Genomic DNA, 25,152 nt, shown 5'->3' with positions numbered 1-25,152 from the left:
TGTGTATTATTACATAAATCTTGGTGTGCTCTGTGTATGTCCTCCAGATCTGTGTAGTAATTCAGCATGAAACTTTGTGTGCAGGAACTTCCTGTAATAAAGACCGTTCATTTCTGCTCTCTCCTTGTGCAGGGTAACTGGTCTTGTCTCCGCCCCCTGTGTTCTGCAGGCAGTCTGTAGTGGGTGGAGCCTGCTTGGTCCCTCCTACAGCTCTGCACTCTGCACAAAATCTATATCTATACAAAAATGTTTTGCCTTTTTAATTGTTATTTTAAATCATTTTACAATCACTTTAATGCATTCTCTGCATTAAGGTATAATAGCGCCTCCCCCCCCCCCTTTTTCCCAAACCATTGTACAAAGCGGGTAAGTAGAACATGTTTGTTTTTGTTTGTTTTTAATGAAAACAACTGTAAATCACTAGCTACAAAATGTTATTTGAGAAATAACCACAATACCATATATGACCTTTAGGTGGTGCTACAAAAGAGTTACAAAAGAGCTGACATTGTAGAGTGCATCTATGTGCTGCTCGTGGCTTATAGATTGGCATATTTTCGACACACATGTAAAAGTAATAATCTTCAAAACGCATTACCATAAAATATTTTATCAGGAAAAAATTCCTATAAAAGTAAAAAGAAGGCAGTATCGTGCTCCAATAGATCTGGGATCATGGTGAAGCACACAACAGGAGTGATCTATGTGAATATACAGTTGAAATCCTTGGGGAAGATGCATAGCAATACTGCACATGTTATTATGAAGAAGCAACCCTGTATTTGTTTTAGGCTATTCACATCACACCCAACATATTTTACAGGAAAGAACTCAATATTCTTTCCTCCCCCGACAGCGCTTACAGTCTGCTGTCCCCACCACAGTCATATATATTTGAGACTAGATCTTAATAATAAATTCTAATTAACTGTTATAGCATTTTTACATCTTTTCCATTACATTTTTTGTTACTGTAGCTACTTTTAGAACATCAGGATGCAATATCACCGGACCACAATGACGTTTTACATGAGTTGTTGGAGGATCTTGGATCAGTCCCAGATGTGGAGTCTTTTCTTGGTGAGACATTTTCTTTTTCCTGTGCGCTGTACTATGTTCATGTCACTGTGACCTGATAGCCACATTATTGTCAAATCATTTCCTCGTCTGTGTTTCCGAGGTCTTTGTGTTAAATTCAGGGTCTCATTGTTACATTCTGATCAGTGGCGGCTGGTGCTCAAAATTTTTGGGGGGGTGCAAAATAAACTGAAAAAATCTAAGAAAAAACATCAATTGCAGTCTCACTGTGCCCCATGAAACGCTGCCACTGTGCCCCATGAAACGCTGCCACTGTGCCCCATGAAACGCTGCCACTGTGCCCCATGAAACGCTGCCACTGTGCCCCATGAAACGCTGCCACTGTGCCCCATGAAACGCTGCCACTGTGCCCCATGAAACGCTGCCACTGTGCCCCATGAAACGCTGCCACTGTGCCCCATGAAACGCTGCCACTGTGCCCCATGAAACGCTGCCACTGTGCCCCATGAAACGCTGCCACTGTCCCCCATGAAACGCTGCCACTGTGACCCCCCACACTTACCCCATCTTGGTGGCGAGTCAGGCAGCGGGTGATGGCGCCAAGCTGTGGGACTTTGCAGCGGCTCCTGTGTCCTCCCATGCGTCTCCTCCCCCTCCTCCATCCAATCGCAGTCAGGTGATGGGTAACAGCCCGTGCTACCTGATTAGCAGAGAGACGGTTCAGTGATTGAAAAGTGAATATTTATTTGCTTTCCTAAAACACCTAGGTGTACTACGAGCGCAATGCTTTGCGTTCAGAGTTCACCTTTTTTGCAGCCTATTAGAGCCCTATGGCTATGGCTCTTATCAGGTGCTTCAAAAACACACCCGCCGCTGTAATTCAGGTGCCCGGCGTCCGAAAAGGGGGCAGACGTCTGAATAGGGAGGGGGTAGCGGTGGTGGCCTATGCATGAATCTATCCATCAGTCATAGAGGAGGGTGGCTGGAGAGAGGGGGCGGCGCCCGTGTGCCCCTAATGGATTAATGGAGCCACTGGTTTTGGTATGTTTAAATGTAAAGGCAAATTCTGTATGGCCAACAAAAATTGTCAGGAACACTTTGCTTTATAATACTGTATGTATACAGTATACCGGTATATACACACACACAATATACTAATATATTAATAATTTGTACCTATAATTTCCAACAGGTGAGGGTGCAGTTGATTCTCACGATCCTAATAAGGAAAATGCACTTGGTCAACTGGCCAAAACCGAAATTTCCCTTACTTTAACAAGCAAGTTTGATTTAAAAGACGGTGGGGATCAAGACATGAAGAGCATGATGATCAAGTATGTATTTTGTTCAGGGAAAAACTTAGTGGTCTCTATGCAGCTTACCAGAGATGTTTAAAAATAGTTTCTAAATATGTTTTATTGTATTTAACTGGGAAAACTATTTGCATTTTATCCCACTGACATTTAGATTATCTCAAATATGTCTTTCACTGGGGCTACTTAACTGCAAGCATGGTGTGCAGGCCGACCTTCTCCATCACAAAAAAATGTTTCAAATGTTAGAATTTGTTTTTAAAAATGATACTTAGATTATCGTATGACAAATTCCATTCACTTTTGAACCTTTTTTTTTTTTTCAAAATATAAAAACTCCCTTGCCAGATGAAACTTTCAATTGAAGTCCTATCTACTAATATTTTCATTTTCCTGCATAATGAAGCAAAATCATTCATTTATATTTCTTTCAGACAGACGAATATCAGAGAAAACTCACTGATTTATGATGTTATCTCTTAAGGAATAACATTAAATCATTCTTTGACAAGTTTGGCTTGTATAGTTTTAGATTCTAGTAAGAAATAGAAAAATTTAAGCTGTTTGATAGTAGTACAAATGTGTTGTTGTTGGTAGTATTGTTATTATAAATATATCTTACAATATTGAGCCCATTCAGTAAAATAGTGCAAGGAGCTATAGTGACCAATCAGATCCCATGTTTTTACTCTCCAGAATTTCGTGTGCTTTAGGTTTTTGCAATTTCCACCTAGTACACTGCCGCTAGCACTGGATATTAAACAAGACTAATCTGCGGATTATAAAAAAATATACATTCAATTGCTTTGTGTTTTTTTTTGTTGTTGCGTAAAACCAGTACAAAAAAAGCCTAACTTTTCTTTTTATAAGCCAACTGGATATTCGGTTCATTTAGTTTAAGTTATAAGTTGGTATCTTGATAAAGTCTACAAAATGCTTGCCAAAATGAAGTAAAAGTTTACAATTGCAAACATGTTTTCCTATGCATAATTATCCGGTGTTAATGATGTCATGTGTAGGAACATTATTCCTCATCTTTCATATCCACAAATGGCTTTGTGATTTCTTGACATCAGAAAAAATAAATAAAAATCAGTCTGAATTTTCCAGTGCATCACCTGCTGCCCAAGTTAAACGAGACGTATAGCCAACGTTTTTGTCTGTACTTCTCCTATGGATCACAGAATTGCAGCTTGTTCTTTGCTCCTGTGACCCGGTTTAAGCCGACAGCAGGTTCCCGTCATAGAGCTGGTCCAGGCTCTCACTAGATCCTGACAATATAGTCTGCAGAGAGCCTGAGCCAGCTGCTACCCTACAGTCCAGCATCCAGTGAGCATTGGAGGGGCAGAGCAAAGAGCCTCTTACTCACAGTCATCAGCTGTTTACAGCCGGAAGACCAAGAACCGAGTGATCAGCTCTGTTTGATCACTCTGTTCTCAGGCTTAGAGCCGGTAAGGGACAGATGCAGGGACACTTACAGTAGGTGCACGCGATATTGTGTCAATCTCGCTCCCTTTCTCGGCGAGATTGAGCACCTACGAGCCCCATCGCGGGAGCCAGCGCCGAGCTGGCTTGCCACGATAGAGACAAAGCCGTCATAGAAGCGACGGGAGATCCGACTTGGATTCCCGCCAATTCTACACGTGTGCGGCGTTTGTTATGAATCCTGAGGGGGAAGTCCCTGCCGGATTTTAAATAAAAATCCGGCATGGGTTCCCCCCTCAGGAGCATACCGGGCCCTTAGGTCTGTTATGGGTTGTAAGGAGAGCCCCCCCCTACGCCGAAAAAACGGCGTAGGGGGTCCCCCTACAATCCATACCAGACCCGTATCCAAAGCACGCTACCCGACCGGCCAGGAAAGGAGTGGGGACGAGCGAGCGCCCCCCCCTCCTGAGCCGTACCAGGCTGCATGCCCTCAACATGGGGGGGTTGGGTGCTCTGGGGCAGGGGGGCGCACTGCGGGGCCCCCCCACCCCAGAGCACCCTGTCCCCATGTTGATGAGGACAGGGCCCCTTCCCGACAACCCTGGCTGTTGGTTGTCGGGGTATGCGGGCGGGAGGCTTATCGGAATCTGGGAGCCCCCTTTAATAAGTGGGCCCCCAGATACCGGCCCCCCACCCTAAGTGAATGGATATGGGGTACATCGTACCCCTACCCATTCACCTGGAGGAAAAATGTTAAAGTCAATAAACACAACACAAGAGTTTTTAAAATAATTTATTAGTCTGCTCCGGAGGCCGCCCCCTGTCTTCTTTAGCTCTGTTTACCAGGGGGGGCTTCTTCTTTGACGTCTTCGGGTGGGGGCCACTCTTCGCCGCCGTCCGGTTCTCTTCCACCGCCGGGGGGGGTCGCTTTTATAAAAGCGCCCACTCCTCCTCGGGTTTCCTCCGACGTCTTCGGCGGGGGGTGGTGTGCTTCTTCTTCCGCTATCCGGGGGGGTCTTCTTCGGCTATCCGGGGGGTCTTCTTCACTCTCCGGGGGTCTTCTGCTATGTTCGCCGCTCTCCGCTGTTGACTCGGCGCACCCCGGTTCTTCCTCCAGCTGTCCGGTGCCTTCTCCTTCAGCGCTGAACGTCTATCTTCTTCTTCCGTGCTGTGACGTATTCTTCTTCTTCCGGGCTGTGACGTCATCTTCTTCTCTTCTCCAGATGTTGACACGCCGGCTCTTCTCGCTGAAATGACGTGTGCGCGGCTTGCATCGGACCTATATAGGCCTCACAGTCCCATCATGCTCTGTACCTACCCATGTGATACCTACCCACGTGGGTAGGTATCACATGGGTAGGTACCAGAGCATGATGGGATTGTGAGGTCTATATAAATCCGATGCAAGCTGCGCACCCGTCATTGCAGCGAGGAAAGGCGACGTGTCAACATCGGGAGAAGAAGAGAAGTGAAGAACATGACGTCACAGCACGGAAGAAGAACTCACAGAACGTAAGGAGAAGAAGACGTACAGCACGGAAGAAGAAGGCACCGGACAGCGAGAGGAAGAACCGGGGTGCGCCGAGTCAACAGCGGAGAGCGGCGAACATAGAAGGAGACCCCCGGAGAGTTGAGAAGACCCCCCGGATAGCGGAGAAGACCCGTCGGGATAGTGGAAGAAGAAGCCCCCCCGCCGAAGACGTCGGAGGAAACCCGCCGGGGGGGTGGGGGCTTTTTTAAAAGCGACCCCCCCCGGCGGTGGAAGAGAACCAGACGGCCTACCCCACCCACCCGAAGACGTCAAAGAAGAAGCTCCCCCTGGTAAAAGAGCTAATAAAGAAGACAGGGGGAGCCTCCGGAGCAGAAAAATAAATTATTTTAAAAACCCTTGTGTGGTGTGTTTATTAACTTTGACATTTTTCCTACAGGTGAATGGTTAGGGGTACGATGTACCCCATATCCATTCACTTAGGGTGGGGGGCCGGTATCTGGGGGCCCCCTTATTAAAGGGGGCTCCCAGATTCCGATAAGCCTCCCGCCCGCATACCCTGACAACCAACGGCCAGGGTTGTTGGGAAGTGGCCCTGTCCTCCTCAACATGGGGACAGGGTGCTCTGAGGTGGGGGGGCCGCAGTGCGCCCCCCTGCCCCAGAGCACCCAACCCCCCCCATGTTGAGGGCATGCAGCCTGGTACGGCTCAGGAGGGGGGGGGGCGCTCGCTCGTCCCCACTCCCTTCCTGGCCGGCCGGGTAGCGTGCTTTGGATACGGGTCTGGTATGGATTGTAGGGGGACCTCCTACGCCGTTTTTTTCGGCGTAGGGGGGCTCTCCTTACAACCCATAACAGACCTAAGGGCCCGGTATGCTCCTGAGGGGGGAACCCATGCCGGATCCCCCTCAGGATTCATAACAAACGCCGCACACGTGTAGAATTGGCGGGAATCCAAGTCGGATCTCCCGTCGCTTCTATGACGCGCTTGCTGGGATGTGCTGTCACTATTCCAGTGAGTGCGAGATCTCGGCACCATGTCGCCAAGAATCAGCGCGATGCTGTCGTGCTAAAAACACAATATCACAAACACCTACTGTAGGTGAGTATAACTTTTTTTTTTTACTTAAACCCATACTTCTCATGTAAGCCGATGTAAGAGTGTACATTTTATAGGCATGTTTTCATACATTTATCATAAAAAAATAATGTGAGGAGATTACATGTATAATCAAAAGCAATCCTGATCTAATAATTTCAATACAACAAGGAAGCTGAAAAAGAAAAAGATTAGAAACAAAATGGAGCATAAAGAAGGTCTGGATTAAGTTTGTGATTCTTTAGCCGATAAGTGGTGTGGAAAATGTGGCAATGGCTCCTGCAATTTAAGAAGGCCTCTTTCACACAGTCAGGGAGTGGTAAATATAGGCATTTGAGTAGTGGTTTTACTGCCCTCCCCCACCAAAAGCAGAATTCAGCCTGGAAGGGATTGTACACATCCCGCGGCCTTGATGCTTTGCTTTATGCCCAAGATAAATTGCCCATGTCCATGTTATTTCTCTTTATTTTTCCCACACAGGACAAAGAAGTTGATAGTTGATGTAATCCGCACGCAGCCTGGAGAAAAGCTCTTAGAGATTTTAGAAACACCAGCTTCTTTGCCACAGGTAAGTTCTCAGTAAGCGGACAGCACCTGAAAATCAGATGTTAACACGATCATGTGGATTCACACTGGAAAAGTGGCCTGTCATCAAACTTGGTGATCCTGTCAAGTAATGGGACTAGAAAGATACACATGCATAAAAGACACCCCTCAGGGACTTTAAAGCAGCTCAAATAAAATGTAAATAGAGATAAAGGGGTTGTAAACCTCCATGCAGTATTTGTACCTATACTGTTGGTAAGCCCGTGCCGTTTCTTCAGAAGACTGTGCCCCCAACAGGGGGATCTCGTGCACATGCGTGGGAGTGATGTCACACGGATCCAGCCAGTCACAGAGTCAAAGTATGCAATGCATACTAGCACATTATGCCTTTACTTTGCAGGGGAGGGAAAATATATATTTTTTTAGAGAGTTTACTTGCTGGTTTGTGGATTGACTTTGGTACAACCAGCCTGCCCATACATGGATTGAATCTCGCCCGGTACCTCCTGAACCGACCAAGGTTCAATCAGTCTAGGGCCAGCTTTAGAGGTGGTTTGTTCTTCCATGTTGGGGATGTTGGTGTTTAAACATTTATAAACCTCACTCTGGCTTCCAGCATCATTCCTTTATCTGGTAAGCAATTTGTTAAATAAACAAATGTGATCTACTTTCAGGAAAATGAACACTTAAAAGTCATTGAGAAAAGAGCTGCACTTGATGCCAAGACCCCTGATAAAATGAAGAGAAGTCAGTCTGTGTTTGAAGATGGCCAGCTTCCCCTGGAACAGAAGAAGAGGAAAATCCTGCGAAATCTGCGGACATTAGAACAAGCCGGGCTGGTGTCTGAGGAGAACAAGTATCAAGAAATAATCAATGAAATTACAAAGGTATTTTCTTAACTCATACTAAATTATAATACAGTTAAGAATCGTGCAAATACCATGCCCATTACCATTACAGATAAATAGGAAATAATTAGATACATTTTGGTTACCATCAGTACATGAAGCCCAACTCTGTGCACCATGCATCCCCTTCCCTAAGCCCCTCGTATAGGTTTTTATAAAAAACAAATAATATTTCAGATGTCTTCAGAGTTGTAAGACCATGGCATTGCAGGTTTTTATTCCTCTTTGCCTTTTCACCAAGCTGGGTGGTCCTCATTGTGGATGAGGTGGGCACCATTCTCCTTATCAGTATACTGTGAATGAAGGGTGCTACAGTGATGCCTCCAAATGGGGCAAGTCCATTACAGCCTGCATTTACAGCATGTCCTCATTCATCTGGGTGGGTGATGCTGGGCGTCATTCAACCTGGAAGACTGAGGGCATCTTGTCATGAAGAAGAGGAAAAGTGGGGATCAGCTCCAGATTAAAGGTGAGTTTTTTTTTGTTTTTTTTTAACACTGCCTGGAGGAAATTTTTATGGAATAGTCCATAGTTGAGCTTTACCTGCAACACAACTGCTGTACCCATATTAGCAAGCAAAGTAGTTGTGTCTGCTTATAATAAATCTATAATCAAATAGATAATGACAGAATGATGAGCTCCTAAAATGTTTACATGCATTTAGATAGCAATATTACTTAAATTATTAATTACTTTAATTGCTAATATGCAGATAAATTCCTGACAGCCTGGCAAATTCCATCATGTTGGTCCTGTTTAGTCAAACAATGGTGATGGGAAACATTCAGTCTTCCTGCTATTAACACTCTCATCCCTGTGCATCCTTAAAGTGGATGTAAACCCAATTCATGAAATTTGAGCTGCGCACATACAGGTGAAACTCGAAAAATTTGAATATGCAGCAAAAGTTCATTTATTTCACTAATGCAACTTAAAAGGTGAAACTAATATATGTAATATACTCATTACATGAAAAGCAAGATAGTTCAAGCCGTGATTTGTCAGAATTGTGATGATTATGGCTTACAGATCATGAAAACCCCAAATCCACAATCTCAGAAAATTAGAATATTACATGCAATCAATAAAACAAGGATTGTACATAGAACAATATCGGAAAAGTAGAAGCATGAATATGTACTCAGTGCCCCTTTTGCAGCAATTACTGCCTCGTGGCTTTAATTGTCTCTATAAGAGGTATTGAACACTGTTAAGGTGTAGTCATACACATTAAGGTTTCTCTCATTCAGCCTGCTGCTAAATGAGATGGATGGAGGAATTTCTTATTGATTAGTGTATTCTGACATCTAGTTCTCCCGCAGCTGTGAGAATATCACAGTAACTGCATTTGATTGGATGATTTCATCCAAAAGTTGGTGAGCCAGGTGGTGCCAACAGGGCCACCCATGACTTGCATTTGCAGCCAATGCAGCAGGAATTGGCCTTGTTTGGCAGTACATATCGATATGCTTTGTGTAGCTTGATATTTGCAGCTGTCCCACTCACTTGTTGTTTTGCAGTCTGGCCTAAAGTAACAAAATGCTTCTCTCGTACAATACAGGATATCCGAAACCAAAGACGACACCGGCAGAGGCGAAAAGCTGAACTTGTGAAGCTTCAGCAGACTCTCAATGCTCTTAACTCCAAGACAGCATTCTATGAGGATCAGATAACTTATTATAACACTTATATCAAGGCCTGCCTGGATAACTTAACTAGGAAGTATGTTCTGCTTTTTGAATTTTGTTGCTTTTATTATTTGATATTAACGCGAGTAGACTTCTTACATTGCTTTTTCATTATCGTTGTACATCGTATATTGTTGTTTTTTACTTCTGTATTTATTATCTTTGTATGTATTTTTTTATACCCCTGTATTTATTATCTTGGTGTGTGTGTGTGTGTGTATATGTGTAATATATATATATATATATATATATAATATATATATATTTTATTTTTTATAGTGCTGTATTGTATTATTTTTGTTGGGATCAACTTGAGCGGCCACTCAGGGGGAGTCTAGAAGGATGAAGGAACAGACATCAGGCCTGATGTCCAAGTAGAATACTGGGACTTGAGAGTTCGTACCAGGCAGGGAGAGCCCCACAAAAACCATAAGGCCTCATGCACACTGGTTGTTTTTACAGATGCTGTTTTTTGGCTTTTAGGTGTTTTGCTCTGCAGCCAGTAAATTTCTTAGCATGTTATCCTATGTGTCCATACACACACACAGGCTGTTGTTAGCGTTTTCTGGCAGGAGCATTTTCTGGCTGGAAAAAAAACCCCAGAACTAGTGGGTTTTAAGAGGAGTTTTACAGCTGTAAAGACGCTCAAACTCTGATAAAAGCTGACAGAAAAAAATGCGGCTATTTGGCGTTTTACAGTGTTTTTGAGCCATAAGCTGTTGGAGTATAGTTTTGCTAAAAAAAAAAAAATAAACGCTGAAAAATTGCTACTGCAAAAGGGCTGAAAAACTCATTCTACGGCTACAGCTCTCTACAGGTAACTCTACTGGTGTTTTTATAATGTCCAGTGTGCATGAGGCCTTAAAGTGGTTGTAAAGACAGAAGGTTTTCTAGCTTCACCTGTGTGCAGCTCAGCCCCTCTAATACTTGCCTGAGCCCATCTCTCTTCAGCGATGTGCACGATTGTCTCGGCCATCAGGCACTATACCTCCTGATTGGCTGAGACACAGCAGCAGCGCCATTGGCTCCTGCTGCTGTCAATCAAAGTCAGCCAATCAGGAGAGAGAGCGGGGCCAAACCGCAGCTCCGTATCTGAATGGATACATGGAGCTTTGGCTCGGGTGCCCCTATAGCAAGTTGCTTGCTGTGGGGTCACTCGACAGGAGGGAGGGGCTATGATTGCTAAAGAGTAACCAGGCTGCTCTGTTCAAAACCATTTCACAGAGCAGGTTATTTAAAAAAAAAAAAAAAAAACGAGACTTTAGTATTACTTTAAATTAGGCATTGTTTACTGCCACTTTTCTAGGGATAAAGTGAACAAAATGTTAAGATTCAGAAAAAATATGGCGAATCTCAGCTGCCATTCATATCCGCTTTTATTTTCCACAAAATTATATTCAGCCCTTGAGAAATAAATTGGAAAGCTGTAATGTATGGTGACATCTTCAAGAAGTACCCAGTAGACTTTAGAGAGCAGCCTTTCCTCATCTGTCCAATTCCAGGAAGATTTTCTTTGCATAAACATGCACATGCATGCCAATGACTTGATGAAGGACACTTTGTTATCAGGCAAATGGTTTTAAACCAAACCAATACTCTTCCTGCTAAAGAGATGTAGAAACTGCAAAAGCCAATATACAACATTTAGGTTGTTTTTCGTGTTTTTTTTTTTTACTTTTATCAGTCTCTTCTAGCTCTCATAATATCCATGTACTATACACAGGAATTCAAGGCGTTCTATTAAAATGGATGGGAAGGGAGAAGAGAAGACCAGCAAGAAGGTGAAGCAGTCATCATTGAAGTACACAGCAGCTAGACTACATGAGAAAGGAGTGATCCTGGAGATAGAAGGCCTGCAAACCAATCAGTGAGTAACACTGCAGCAATTCAGATGTTTCTTTTGCATTTTAGAGCCAAGTCAGATTAATCTCCATTATTCAACTGGCAGGCAAGGTTTAGGTTGTCATTTGGATGTATCGTTTTGTATTTAAAGTATAACTAGAGGCAAAACTTTTTTTAATTTCGGATAGATAGAGTGAAAGGGATTAGAACCCCTGTCGGTTTTTATTGCTGTTTGTGCCCCCGTTAGAGATTTACCCTCTCTTATTTGTCTTGTTTACTATTATTGAAAGCGAAAGTAAAAGAAAATCCCAAATTTTGGGTTGTCCCCAGAATAGTAATAGAGGGGAATCTTCCAATAGGTACCACTAGTTCTGGTGACCTGGGGGTCCCCAATAAATGTCCTTTAATTTGCAGGGATTTCGTCTCATTTCCTGTTTGGCTATGAGGCAGGAAGTGAAGGGGAAATCTCCACAATGGGGGACAGATGACGAAAACAAAATTTGACGGTTTATTACCCTCCCTTGCTCTATCCAAAATGAAAATAAAACGTTATACTTTTAACTACAGCTGATTTTTATGGTTTATATCAAACAATTCTTTTTTTTTTTTTTTTTTTTATAAGAGGACACAACTGTGGAACCTGTGCCCAAAAAAATGCAGGCACCAATATTACCTGTGGTCTCTCTGCAGCTGGTCATTTCCCCATTTTTGAATTACTATGCTTTCGTTTGCATTGTATCTCTGTGTGGAGGCAGCGGTCTTGGTAGAGGAGAAGGCTTTTTGCTTCCTTAGAGCTGCTGAATGGTGTTCTGATGATTGATGGAGGAATAATCAAGCAGCAGCACAATAGGTGAAATAAACACAAATCCACAGAGAGAAAACAAGCAATGAGGTGCATGCAGTACAAGTCTTTAGGTACAGCTTCATCTCCAGCAAGGGGGACTTTGAGCAAAACAGTAGTGCCATTACCAAATCTCATTCTAAATCTGGTGAGAGCATCAGTCCGAGGCAGCAGTGTCTAGAAGAACGCACACCTAATATCTACAACTGTGAGACTGAATGCACAGAAGGGCCCAGGATCAGGAGTACCTGGGCACAGGAAGTACACCACTTTCAGAATGAATTCGGGACAAAAATTATTTCTTGGCGTTGAGTTAGCAGAAATAACCTTTCTAAATATTCCTTATAAGGTAGCAAATCCCCACTTTTTGAGTGTGTGTATGTATGTGTATCAGTGGGTTACACACAGTGTACATTTGAATGAACTACGGTGGTATTTATTTTTTTCCATTTTGATAAGATTGGGGACTGTGCTTTTCCCAAATGTTCTATTTCTTGTAAAATCTATTTAGGTCAGTATGCCTCAATATTTTTTTTAAGATATATATATATATATATATATATAATTTCCATAAAATATGTATTTGAATTCAAATACAGATACATGCGTGCAGGTGAACAAGCATGTACAACATACAGACAGAAAACAAAAGGAATTGTAAGGCATACATGTTCCACAATCGGATTTGTGTACCAGAAAAATACAGCAAATGTACAAAAAAGAATCAGGGGGTTCCAAGGGATTAAACTCCATTTATCGCACACGTAACATATCAAACCATAACTTTATGTGCATAAAGAAAAAGGCAACCCTGTTATGTCTGGTACAATAATCATATCGGTAGGTCTCAATATTTTTTACCTGTGCTTTATTTTTGGCTTTAAAGTATTTTGGAGGGTACGAAACACAACAGAGGTGATCTTTTCTGTTATCCTGATACAGAGATGGTATGCAGACTTTTTAGGCTGTGTGCCTTGTGTGGGTATGATGTCTGATGTTGGTATGACATTGAGCTTGGTCTGTCCAGTGGGGTAGGACAGCAAGGAGCTCTGGGATGCCGCATTGCTGGAGCTGAAGTGAGTATAGTCCTATAAGGTAAATTTAGTGAACCTTCTGACTTTGGAGCAGTAGCTGGATTTATTGGATAGGATTAGTGATTGAGGAAAGCTTTCAATAACTGGAATTCCATAGTTAGTCTGGTTGAAAAAAAGACCATCTAGTTCAACCAATAAAAATGGAGGGGGGGAATGATCATACAATCCTATATACATCAGTTGATCCAGAGGAAGGCAAAAAAAACAAAACAGAAAAGCATGATCCAATTTGTTCCAGCAGGTGAAAATATTCCTTCCTGGTCCCCCGAGAGGCAATCGGATATTGCCTGGATCATCTTTACATATAAATGTTAGTACCCAGTTAGGAATCCTGCCCTTTTTTTTTAAAGCAATCTACTGAGCTGGCCAGGGAGTCTGAGGGAATAGATTGCACATTTTCACAGCTCTTACTGTGAAGAAACCTTTCTGTGTTTGCAGATGAAATCTCTTTTCCTCTAGAGTGCCTCCTTGTCCTCTGAATTGATCCTTTAATAGGTTGTCGGACCACATACCATGGGTGCTCAACCTGTGGCTCTCCAGCTGTTGCGGAACTACAATTCCCATGAGGCATTGCAAGCCGCTGACAGGTACAAGCATGTCTCCCAAAGGCTGAGGCATTATGGGAATTGTAGTTTTGAAACAGCTGGAGAGCCACAGGTTGAGCACCCATGAGTCATAGACTTTTATGGGGGAGCAGTGGAGATATTTCTTGTCATCGGTTCTCAGTGTTCTACAATACTTTCTTCATGTAACCTGTACCATGTAGAATGTTCCTTAAACTGCTTGTGCATTTAGTGTACTCTTGTGTGTTCTGCAGGTTTAAAAACGTCTTATTCGATATAACACCTGGAGATGAAGTCGGAGATTTTGAAGTTAAGGCAAAGTTTCTTGGGGTTGAAATGGAAAAGGTTCAACTTCACTTTCAGGTAAACAGGTTATATTAATTAAAGCTGTCTTCGCCCAGGGCTAATCAATCACTGGTGGTCAATTGGCCGGCTTCTAATCATGTGACGATGGGCAAATGATTGCCGATGCTTCCCGCCCCCCAGGCATTCCAAACGGTTTAAAGGCATGCTGGGGTGGGCAGCAAGGGGTTAAACTTCATTGAAAAATGGTTGCCAACATTTATGCTACAGGAGATGGCATAAGCCAAATAATATATATATATATATATATATATATATATATATATATATATATATATATATATATATATATATATATATATAATTTCAGTATCTCACAAAAGTGCGTACACCCTCACATTTTTGTAAATATTTTATTATATCTTTTTTTATGTTACAACACTTAAGAATTTACACTTTGCTACAATGTGAAGTAGTGAGTGTACAGCTTGTATAACAGTGTAAATTTGGTGTCCCCTCAAAATAACTCAACACACACGTTAACGTCTAAACCGCTGGCAACAAAATTGAATACACCCCTAAGTGAAAATGTCCAAATTTGGTACAAAGTGTCAATATTTTGTGTGGCCACCATTATTTTCCAGCACTGCCTTAACCCTTTTGGGCATGGAGTTTGCCAGAGCTGCACAGGTTGCCACTGGAGTCATCTTCCATGGTGACATCACGGAGCTGGTGGATGTTGGAGACCTTGTGCTCCTCCACCTTCCATTTAAGGATGCCGCACAGATGCTCAATAGGGTTTAGGTCTGGAGACATGCTTGACCAGTCCATCACTTTTATCATTGGCTTCTTAGCAAGGCAGTGGTCACCTTGAAGGTGTGTTTGGGGTCGTTATGTTGGAATACTGCCCTGCAGCCCAGTCTCCAAAGGGAGGGGGTTCATTCTCTGCTTCAGTATGTCACAGTATATGTTGGCATTCATGGTTCCCTCAATGAACTGTAGCTCCCCAGTGCTGGCAGCACTCATGCAGCCCCAGACCATGACATTCCCACCACCATGCTTGACCGTAGGCAAGATACACTTGTCTTTGGTACTTCTTACCTGGTTGCTGCCACACATGCTTGACACCATCTGAACCAAATACGTTTATCTTGGTCTTATCGGACCACAGGACATGATTCCAGTAATCCATGTCCTTATTCTGCTTGTCTTCATCAAACGGTTTGCAGGCTTTCTTGTGCATCATCTTTAGAAGAGGCTTCCTTCTGGGACTACAACCAAGAAGACCAGTTTGATGCAGTGTGCAGCGTATGGTCTAAACACTGAGAGGCTGACCTCCCACCCCTTCAACCTCTGCATCAATGCTGGCAGCACTCATACGTCTATTTCCCAAAGACAACCCCTGGATATGACGCTGAGCATATGAATTCAACTTCTTTGGCCGACCATATCAAGGCCTCTTCTGAGTGGAACATGTCCTTTTAAACCGCTGTGTGGTATTGGCCACCGTGCTGCAGCTCAGGGTCTTGCAATCTTCTTATAGCCTAGGCCAGTGATGGCGAACGCGTGGCACGCGTGCCACACCTGGCACGTCAAGCCCTCTCTGTGGGCACGCCAGGAGAAAAGCAAACACCGACCGGTGTTGTAAAAAATCCTCGGACAATAGAAACTGATTCGGCCCCCATCAAACTACACATCCCACAGGTCTCTAGGGCAAGCAATGACGTGTCTGAGGTGGGCGTGAATGATAAGACCCGGCTCCCACAAGTCTCTGGGGCCAGCGGTGATGTGTCTGGGGTGGGTGTGACAGAGAACATGGCTCCCATGCGGCTGGAATCAGGGGTGATGTGCGGGCGGGAACGCGCTGTCGGATTGGGAGACACAGACACTGGAGACAGGTGAGATGTGGACATCATGTGTAGATCAGTTCTGTTTGTGGAGTTCCTGCTTCTTAGAGGCCGAGGTTTAAGCTCCTAATGTACATCCTGCTGACCGGAGCCATGCTAACCATACCAACTGCTGGAGGTACCTTCCCCTTCAACTTCAACTCCTTCCTGTCTGGTTTCACCTCCTTCATCCTGGCCCTGTGTCTAGGATCCAGATTAACCCCCAAAATAAAAGATTTCCTGGGAATCTCTCCAGAAAGTGCCTTTGCAGATTTTCTCTTTGCCAATACACTTGCTTGTCATACACTTTGTTGGGTGAAATTATCGTTTTTCTTCATTGGAAAAAATATATATATATACATTTTTAAACAGCAGCCCTGGGAATTGTGCCCCGTTATTATTGGTATCATTGTGAATCCTTGTACCCCATCATTGGTGTCATTGGGCCTCATTATTGGTATCATTGGGAAACCTTGTACCCCATCATTGGGCCTCATTATTAGTGTAATTGGGAAACATTTTACCCCCCTCATTGGTGTCATTGTGCCTCATTTGGAAACCTTGTGCCCCATCATTGCTGTTATTTGGCCTCATTCTTAGTGTCATTGGGACATTGTGCCTTATTATAGGTGTCATTTGGAAACCTTGTGCCCCATCATTGCTGTTATTTGGCCTCATTATTAGTGTAATTGGGAAACATTTTACCCCCCTCATTGGTGTCATTGTGCCTCATTTGGAAACCTTGTGCCCCATCATTGCTGTTATTTGGCCTCATTCTTAGTGTCATTGGGAAACATTTTACCCCCCTCATTGGTGTCATTGTGCCTCATTTGGAAACCTTGTGCCCCATCATTGCTGTTATTTGGCCTCATTCTTAGTGTCATTGGGAAACATTTTACCCCCCTCATTGGTGTCATTGTGCCTCATTTGGAAACCGTGTGCCCCATCATTGCTGTTATTTGGCCTCATTATTCGTGTAATTGGGAAACATTTTACCCCCCTCATTGGTGTCATTGTGCCTCATTATTGGTGTCATTGGGAAACATTGTGCCTCATTAGGTAGGTCAGTGCATGTGTAAGGTAGGTCAGTGTATGTTGCACAGTGCATTCTAAGCACAATGCATTCCTGAACCCTGCATTCTGAGCGAATCTGGCAGAATCTTACGTTTTTTACCTCTTAGGGCTCATTCATAGAAGGATGATCAGTCCCATCCTCTGTACAGAGCCGCTGGTGGGTTTAATTCTGTGTTGGCACTTTGAAAGAAATACGTTGGTTTTGCGTCGCGGTTTGGGCACTCGGGCTCAAAAAGGTTCGCCATCACTGGCCTAGGCCATCTTTATGTAGAGCAACAATTCTTTTTTTCAGATCCTCAGAGAGTTCTTTGCCATGAGGTGCCATGTTGAACTTCCAGTGACCAGTATGAGAGAGTGAAAGCGATAACACCAAATTTAACACACCTGCTCCCCATTCACACCTGAGACCTTGTAACACTGAGTCACATGACATCTGGGAGGAAAATGGCTAATTTGGACATTTTTCACTAAGGGGTGTACTCACTTTTGTTGTCAGTGGTTTTCACATCAATGGCTGTGTGTTGTGTTATTTTGAGGGGACAGCAAATTTACACTGTTATACAAGCTGTACACTCACTACTTTATATTGTAGCAAAGTGTCATTTCTTCAGTGTTGTCACATGAAAAGATATAGGTGTCCGTTTATGAAGCAGTGAAGAGCGGTGATCCCAAGGATCACCGCTGATCACAGTCCATAAACAGTTCATGAAACGGAGATAATCGGGGGGAGAAGTGTTTGAATTTGTTCTCCCGCCGATTATCTCCACACACAGAGAATCCTCATAGACTGACACAGTAATGGCCAGTTTATGTAGCTGTGATCTGAGAGCTTCACTGGCGATCTGTGTCAGAATTCCCACTCTCAGATTCACCATCTCAAAGGTGGTGAAGCGGGGAGTGAAGAGAGAATCCCGGGGGTTCTGAGGAGGAAGGAGGAAGATTTTTAACTTCCTTCTACCTCGTTCTGACCCCCAACACTGTAACTATGTCCCCCTGTAATATTTATGCGTATACATATATATACATACATACATATATAATGTGTACATGTATATATATATATAATGTGTGTGTGTGTGTGTGTATATACCTGTGTATATATAATGTGTGTGTGTATACATATATATATTATGAAGGGGGACTTGTTATTTTAATTACATTGACCTCGCGGTCTGTCAGTGTACTGAGTGGTGATAATTTATCACCGCTCAATAAACTGACATCTCTGTTTTTCTGTGAATTTCTGGTACTGTAATCTCGTAAAGTCTCACGAGATTCCAGTATCAGGGGCTGTTCTCCACTGTTTGAAGCGTTGGTAGATCACTTCACTCCTCCAAGGGTGAAGTGATCGTCTCTGTTTCATAAACTGGCACACAGAGGAGAAACATCTTCACTGTGAATGCCGGAGAACGAAGCAGTGAATAGATTTCACTGCTTCATAAAAGGACACCATAATAAAATTTACATTTACAAAAATGTTAGGGGTGTACTCACTTTTGTGTGATACTGTGTGTGTGTGTGCGTGTGTGTGTGTATGTGTATATGTATGTATATATATATATATATATATATATATATATATATATATATATATATATATATATATATATATATATATATATATATATATATATATATATATATATATATATATATATAATATGTGTGTATATATATATGTATGTGTGTGTGTATATGTGTATATATATATATATATATATATATATATATATATACAGTGAGGAAAATAAGTATTTGAACACCCTGCTATTTTGCAAGTTCTCCCACTTGGAAATCATGGAGGGGTCTGAAATTGTTATCGTAGGTGCATGTCCACTGTGAGAGACATAATCAAAAAAAAAAATCCAGAAATCACAATGTATGATTTTTTTAACTATTTATTTGTATGATACAGCTGCAAATAAGTATTTGAACACCTGAGAAAATCAATGTTAATATTTGGTACAGTAGCCTTTGTTTGCAATTACAGAGGTCAAACGTTTCTTGTAGTTTTTCACCAGGTTTGCACACACTGGAGGAGGGATTTTGGCCCACTCCTCCACACAGATCTTCTCTAGATCAGTCAGGTTTCTGGGCTGTCGCTGAGAAACACGGAGTTTGAGCTCCCTCCAAAGATTCTCTATTGGGTTTAGGTCTGGAGACTGGCTAGGCCACGCCAGAACCTTGATATGCTTCTTACAGAGCCACTCCTTGGTTATCCTGGCTGTGTGCTTCGGGTCATTGTCATGTTGGAAGACCCAGCCTCGACCCATCTTCAAAGCTCTAACTGAGGGAAGGAGGTTGTTGCCCAAAATCTCGCAATACATGGCCCCGGTCATCCTCTCCTTAATACAGTGCAGTCGCCCTGTCCCATGTGCAGAAAAACACCCCCAAAGCATGATGCTACCACCCCCATGCTTCACAGTAGGGATGGTGTTCTTGGGATGGTACTCATCATTCTTCTTCCTCCAAACACGGTTAGTGGAATTATGACCAAAAAGTTCTATTTTGGTCTCATCTGACCACATGACTTTCTCCCATGACTCCTCTGGATCATCCAAATGGTCATTGGCAAACTTAAGACAGGCCTTGACATGTGCTGGTTTAAGCAGGGGAACCTTCCGTGCCATGCATGATTTCAAACCATGACGTCTTAGTGTATTACCAACAGTAACCTTGGAAACGGTGGTCCCAGCTCTTTTCAGGTCATTGACCAGCTCCTCCCGTGTAGTCCTGGGCTGATTTCTCACCTTTCTTAGGATCATTGAGACCCCACGAGGTGAGATTTTGCATGGAGCCCCAGTCCGAGGGAGATTGACAGTCATGTTTAGCTTCTTCCATTTTCTAATGATTGCTCCAACAGTGGACCTTTTTTCACCAAGCTGCTTGGCAATTTCCCCGTAGCCCTTTCCAGCCTTGTGGAGGTGTACAATTTTGTCTCTAGTGTCTTTGGACAGCTCTTTGGTCTTGGCCATGTTAGTAGTTGGATTCTTAGTGATTGTATTGGGTGGACATGTGTCTTTATGCAGCCAATGACCTCAAACAGGTGCATCTAATTTAGGATAATAAATGGAGTGGAGGTGGACATTTTAAAGGCAGACTAACAGGTCTTTGAGGGTCAGAATTCTAGCTGATAGACAGGTGTTCAAATACTTATTTGCAGCTGTATCATACAAATAAATAGTTAAAAAATCATAAATTGTGATTTCTGGAATTTTTTTTTTGATTATGTCTCTCACAGTGGACATGCACCTACGATGACAATTTCAGACCCCTCCATGATTTCCAAGTGGGAGAACTTGCAAAATAGCAGGGTGTTCAAATACTTATTTTCCTCACTGTATATATATATATATATATATAATATATAGTATATAGTAGACATAAATAAAATACATGCTTGCATTGTTTTTTAATGTTCCTTTAAGCATTTTTAGAACATTTGACTACTCCAGGAAGAGTGTATTTTCTAATGCAGCCTTGCATATCATAGCCCTTTCCTTTTCTAGGAATGTCTAGTTTGTTTCTTTGCTGGCCCAGCTCCTTCACTTACCTCCTTACCTAATCTTTGTGTAACTGCTGGGTGGGGAGTGAAGGAGCCATGGACTGTCATTTAAATGACAGCCCGGAGTCTGCTGAAGGTGCTGACATCTCTTCCAAGATGGCTGCACCCGTCATTAGTCTCTGGGCATTTGGATGTTTACACAAGTGAGGCTTTTCCAGGTAAATAACATGGATACAATTATCTATAGCTGCACATATACTCCTTATGAGAATAGTTTTGTTGAAATGAATTGCCTGGAGACAGGGTCTCTGTAACATCCCTCCCCCTCTCGCTTTGTGTTTCAGGACTTATTGCAGATGCAGTATGACGGTGTCGCTGTAATGAAAATTTTCGACAAGGCAAAAGTCAATGTAAATCTTCTGATATTTTTGCTCAATAGGAAATTTTATGGAAAATAAATGCACCGACTGGTGATATAATGGGACAGCTTACCACAAATCGGTCAAACTATTTTTTTGTAATATTTTTTTAATTTAATATATTAATGATTCAAATCCTATGGTGAACAAAATCTATTTGAAATGAGAAAGATTAATAACCAAAATTTTTAAATCGGTTTGTATTTTGGTGCCTTTAACCCCGTCAGTGTCAAAGGAAGCCGAATCCTCTGGACACTGAAGCTTCACCCCTTCCATGCCAAATGGAAGTCGTAGTGCGTTACGGCACCATAGCACCTCAGATACTGCACAGATGGATCTGATTTTACAATGTGAAATGCAATTTAAACGCTTTTAGTTTTGCTAGATTTCTAAATTCACTGACCAATTAAATACACTATGGAGGAAACTGATCATGTTATCTATTTTTTAATACTGGATTGATAAAATAAATAAGTTGTAAATGTGTTTTGAGTAAAATAAGTGCTTATTGTCTCTAGTGTTAATATCCACACAGCGGGCTGATTGAACATTTTCAATGCAACCTAACAAAACCATTTTTTTTCTTTTTGTTTTGTTTTTTATGTTGGCACTGACTGCAGATAAGTGACATTTTGTCATCCACAGAGGTGAATTTTTTGGGAATTTTGTAATATTTGTTGTTTTCTTATAGATAACACATAATTTATAAAGAAATACTTGATGTAATGATCTGTTGCATGAACCTGACTCTAGATTTAATGCACTACTGCCTACATTGGTTTTTGTATAATATTCTTTGTAGGCCGTACTGAATGGCAGTGAGGTACCATGGTAACGATCGCTGTTTAGGGTTCATAGGTTCCGTCACCCCAGTGCTGTGGTATTAAAGGGGGTGAACTTTGCATTGTAGTACATTGTCTCCTCCCCTTGCAATGAAAGAGTTACACAAGCTTAGTCTGTGCCTTTTATATGTCAATCGCTCTGTCTTTGTAATTTTTCTTTATTTTTTAATGCAATAAAATTCATGGTTTCAATAAAACAGATTACAGTCGTGTTCTTTTTTTTCGATTCATTTAATAATCGCCTTCTTCGGGAGGCATTTGTTGGGGATCACTGCTTAGCTCAGTTAACTAACAAGTCTCAACTAACGTAATAGTCTCCCACAGATCTCTGTGGGAGCCAAACCATCTCTTCCAGGACTCCTTGTTGTTGTTTACCCTGAAGATAGTTCTTTATGACATTGGCTGTATGTTTGGGGTCGTTGTTCAGCTGCAGAATACATTTGGGGCCAATCACAAGCCGGCATGATGGATAAGTATCTGCCTGTATTTCTCAGTATTGAGGACACCATTGATCAACATTTACCAAATCTTCAACTCCATTTGCAGAAATGCAGCCCCAAACTTGCAAGGAACCTCCACCATGCTTCACTGTTGGCTGCAGATAGTCATTATTGTACCGCTCGACAGCCTCCTGTTACAGCCAAATATTTCAAATCTTGACTCTTCAGTCCAGAGCATCTGCTGCCATATTTCTGCACTCCATTTCTACTGTTTTGTATATAGTTGAGTTTCCAAGCCTTGTTTCCATGTCAAAGGAATGGCTTTTTACAGCATTTCTTCACACCTGCCTAAACTGTTTGCACAGTAATGTGTATATCAAAACCTCTCCAACCCAAAGGGAATAAAAAAATAAGTTGTTGGGTTTACATACCCTTTATTAGATAACAGGGCTACTGATCAGAGTTAACGTTTCATGATGGTGGCTCCCATTGTTTATCTCTTTGTGAAATTGTTAGTTGCCTGACCATTATGTGAACCCACTGGCTTCAAAACCCTCCTTTGCATTGACCTGGAACAAATCTGCATATTGGCAATGTCAGAATGTAGTCACAACCCTTTACCTACATACTTTTTCAGGGTAAGTGACATCAAGTCTTTAAGTAAAGAGGGGGGTCAGTATGACAACCAGACAAGTACCTTTTTGAGAACGAGTGAGCAGTGCCAGCTTCCATGGCTTTGTTGGATTGTCTTAAAATAAGCCTGTTATAAACCTGGGAAATTCAGACTGAGCATGTATATAAATAAATTCATAAGCAGAAGTTTCTTTCAGTGAAAGCTGGAAGCCAAAATGATCATAAGATCCAGAGATGGAGGCAATGAGCTTAATATAATCAGCTTCAGTTTTCTTGTGAAAAGCAAACCTTAGCCTGCCCCTTTCAGTGGCATATATTCCTTATTGGTCTCTTATTATCATAGGCTGCCTTAAAGCAGAAATCCCAGGACTCTAACCAAAAATAACAAAAACAAATAACCTATTAAACGATAAAACACAACAAGCTATTGCTGAAAATGGAAAGACTTATGTGAGTTTCTCTCTGCCGCTAGATATCCTTATTGTGATAGCCAGCAACATTCAACCAACTTCCTCTGAGCCCAGGTTGTCCTGGACCTGACCCCAACCTTTGACTGGACAGTGAACGGAAAAGCAGCACAGTGATGATCCCATCTTCTTGGTCCCTCTGCTTTCTCTTCCTATCAGCATGCTACTTGTCACCGATTGGCTCCTTGTAATGCTTCACCTTCTCACACTCAAGCTTTGCCATACAGAGAATGATAGTTCGCCAACATCAGTCACCTATACTACTTTGCATTTAAAACTTGATTAGAGATCTGCCTAGAGTTGAGCTTTTAAAGGAGAAATCCAGCCTGAGCTTGTTTGGCTGTGCTTCTCCTATGGGTCACAGGAGTGCAATTAGTTTTGCACCGCTCTCTGCTCAGGTCACAGATATTGGTCCAGGCACTGCGTCATCGCGACAATAGAGTCTGGATCCGCGAGATGCCTGGACTGATGCCCGCTTTAGCCTCTCAGCGAGCCGCTGAGAGCCTGAGATGGCCGCTCCCCACCCCTCCACAGCTCAGCACTCCAGTGAGCGTGGAGAAGCGGATCATAGATATGCTGATTGACAGTCAGTAGCCCTCTGCTCAGGGAGCTGTGAAAAACTAGCCATCAGCGATGTTCGATCGCAGAGGCACCGGGGAACAGATGCAGCATTGGACCGATGCTAAAGTTGCTAAATTGAACTATCTTGGGGAACGTTGAATTGAACATACACATACATACATATGCTGCCACTGATCATGTTTATCTAGGGAATGTCTGAACTTCTGCGCATTTTGCCATCATGTGACCAGTCTAAATTCTGTAGTCCACAAAGGTGAACTGAGCAGCACAGGAAGTTATGAGTTCACTGAATTTGTTAGGTTAGCAGGTATCTTTTCTGTACTTTCAGTGCTTTCATATAGACTAAGGGCCAGTGGTGGTGTGTCCATAAGGGGTGCACGGGCGCTGCCCCCTCTCTCCTGCCACCCCTCTATCACCAATAGATGGATTCATGCATTGCATTAATCTATCTATGGTCGCCACTGCAACCCCCTTTTCGGGATCCTGAATTACAGTGGCAGGGTATTTTTTTGAAGCACCTGATTGGAGCCATAGGTTCCAATAGGAGTCAAAAAAGGTGAACAGCAGTTCATTCAGCTGTGTGTTAGGAAAGAAAATTAATATTTGCTTTCCTAAGACTGAACCTTCTCTCTGACAATCAGGTGCTCGGGTCTGTTACCTGTCACCTGATTGGCTGAAACGACAGGTGCTGTGATTGATCATAGCAGCGGACGGGAGAAGACATCGAGGAGCATGGAGGGCACCGCCGCCGTGATCCACTGAGACAGGGTAAGTGGCGGGCAGGGGATGCATACTGGTAGCATTTGATGGGCACACTGGCAGCAATTCATGGACACAGTGGCAGCGTTTGAGGCACAATGGCTGCGTTTGATGGGCACAGTGGCTGCGTTTGGGCACAGTGGCTGCAATAGTTGAGCAACATTTTTACTTCCCCTTTTGCTGCTGAGAAAGCTGCTGAGGGTGTACGCAATACCATGCCCGCAATGCTTTGAATCATGCCACCCTGCCACCTTGCATGGTTGCAAAGCAATTATCCTGTATTTCTGGGGGTTAAAGTAGGTGGTGAGGAGGTAAAATAACATCTGTCAAAAGCTCTCTGAAGAACAACCCAAACACGGGTCGCTCTTATTAGAACAAGGCAAGTGTAAAAAAAAAA

General features: G+C 42.7%; 1 protein-coding gene across 3 annotated transcripts in view; it reads left to right on the top strand.

Moving 5' to 3' along the window:
- The window catches only part of IQGAP2 (IQ motif containing GTPase activating protein 2), a 416,293-nt gene extending 394,218 nt beyond the window's left edge, over nucleotides 1-22,075 (top strand). For all 3 annotated transcript variants that reach the window (XM_040341144.1, XM_040341136.1, XM_040341153.1), the window contains 8 exons: nucleotides 978-1,080; nucleotides 2,231-2,372; nucleotides 6,844-6,931; nucleotides 7,584-7,796; nucleotides 9,379-9,539; nucleotides 11,229-11,372; nucleotides 14,100-14,208; nucleotides 20,958-22,075. In XM_040341144.1, the coding sequence (XP_040197078.1) occupies nucleotides 978-1,080; nucleotides 2,231-2,372; nucleotides 6,844-6,931; nucleotides 7,584-7,796; nucleotides 9,379-9,539; nucleotides 11,229-11,372; nucleotides 14,100-14,208; nucleotides 20,958-21,071 (1,074 nt within the window). In that variant the 3' untranslated portion in view covers nucleotides 21,072-22,075. The remainder of the gene's footprint in view (nucleotides 1-977; nucleotides 1,081-2,230; nucleotides 2,373-6,843; nucleotides 6,932-7,583; nucleotides 7,797-9,378; nucleotides 9,540-11,228; nucleotides 11,373-14,099; nucleotides 14,209-20,957) is intronic.
- The last annotated feature ends 3,077 nt before the right edge of the window (nucleotides 22,076-25,152 follow it).

This window comes from Rana temporaria, chromosome 1 (genome assembly GCF_905171775.1).
Source record: "Rana temporaria chromosome 1, aRanTem1.1, whole genome shotgun sequence".
Taxonomy (NCBI): domain Eukaryota; kingdom Metazoa; phylum Chordata; class Amphibia; order Anura; family Ranidae; genus Rana; species Rana temporaria.
The sequence above is the reverse complement of the archived record's forward strand: the minus strand, read 5'-3'. Positions and strand labels throughout refer to the sequence as shown.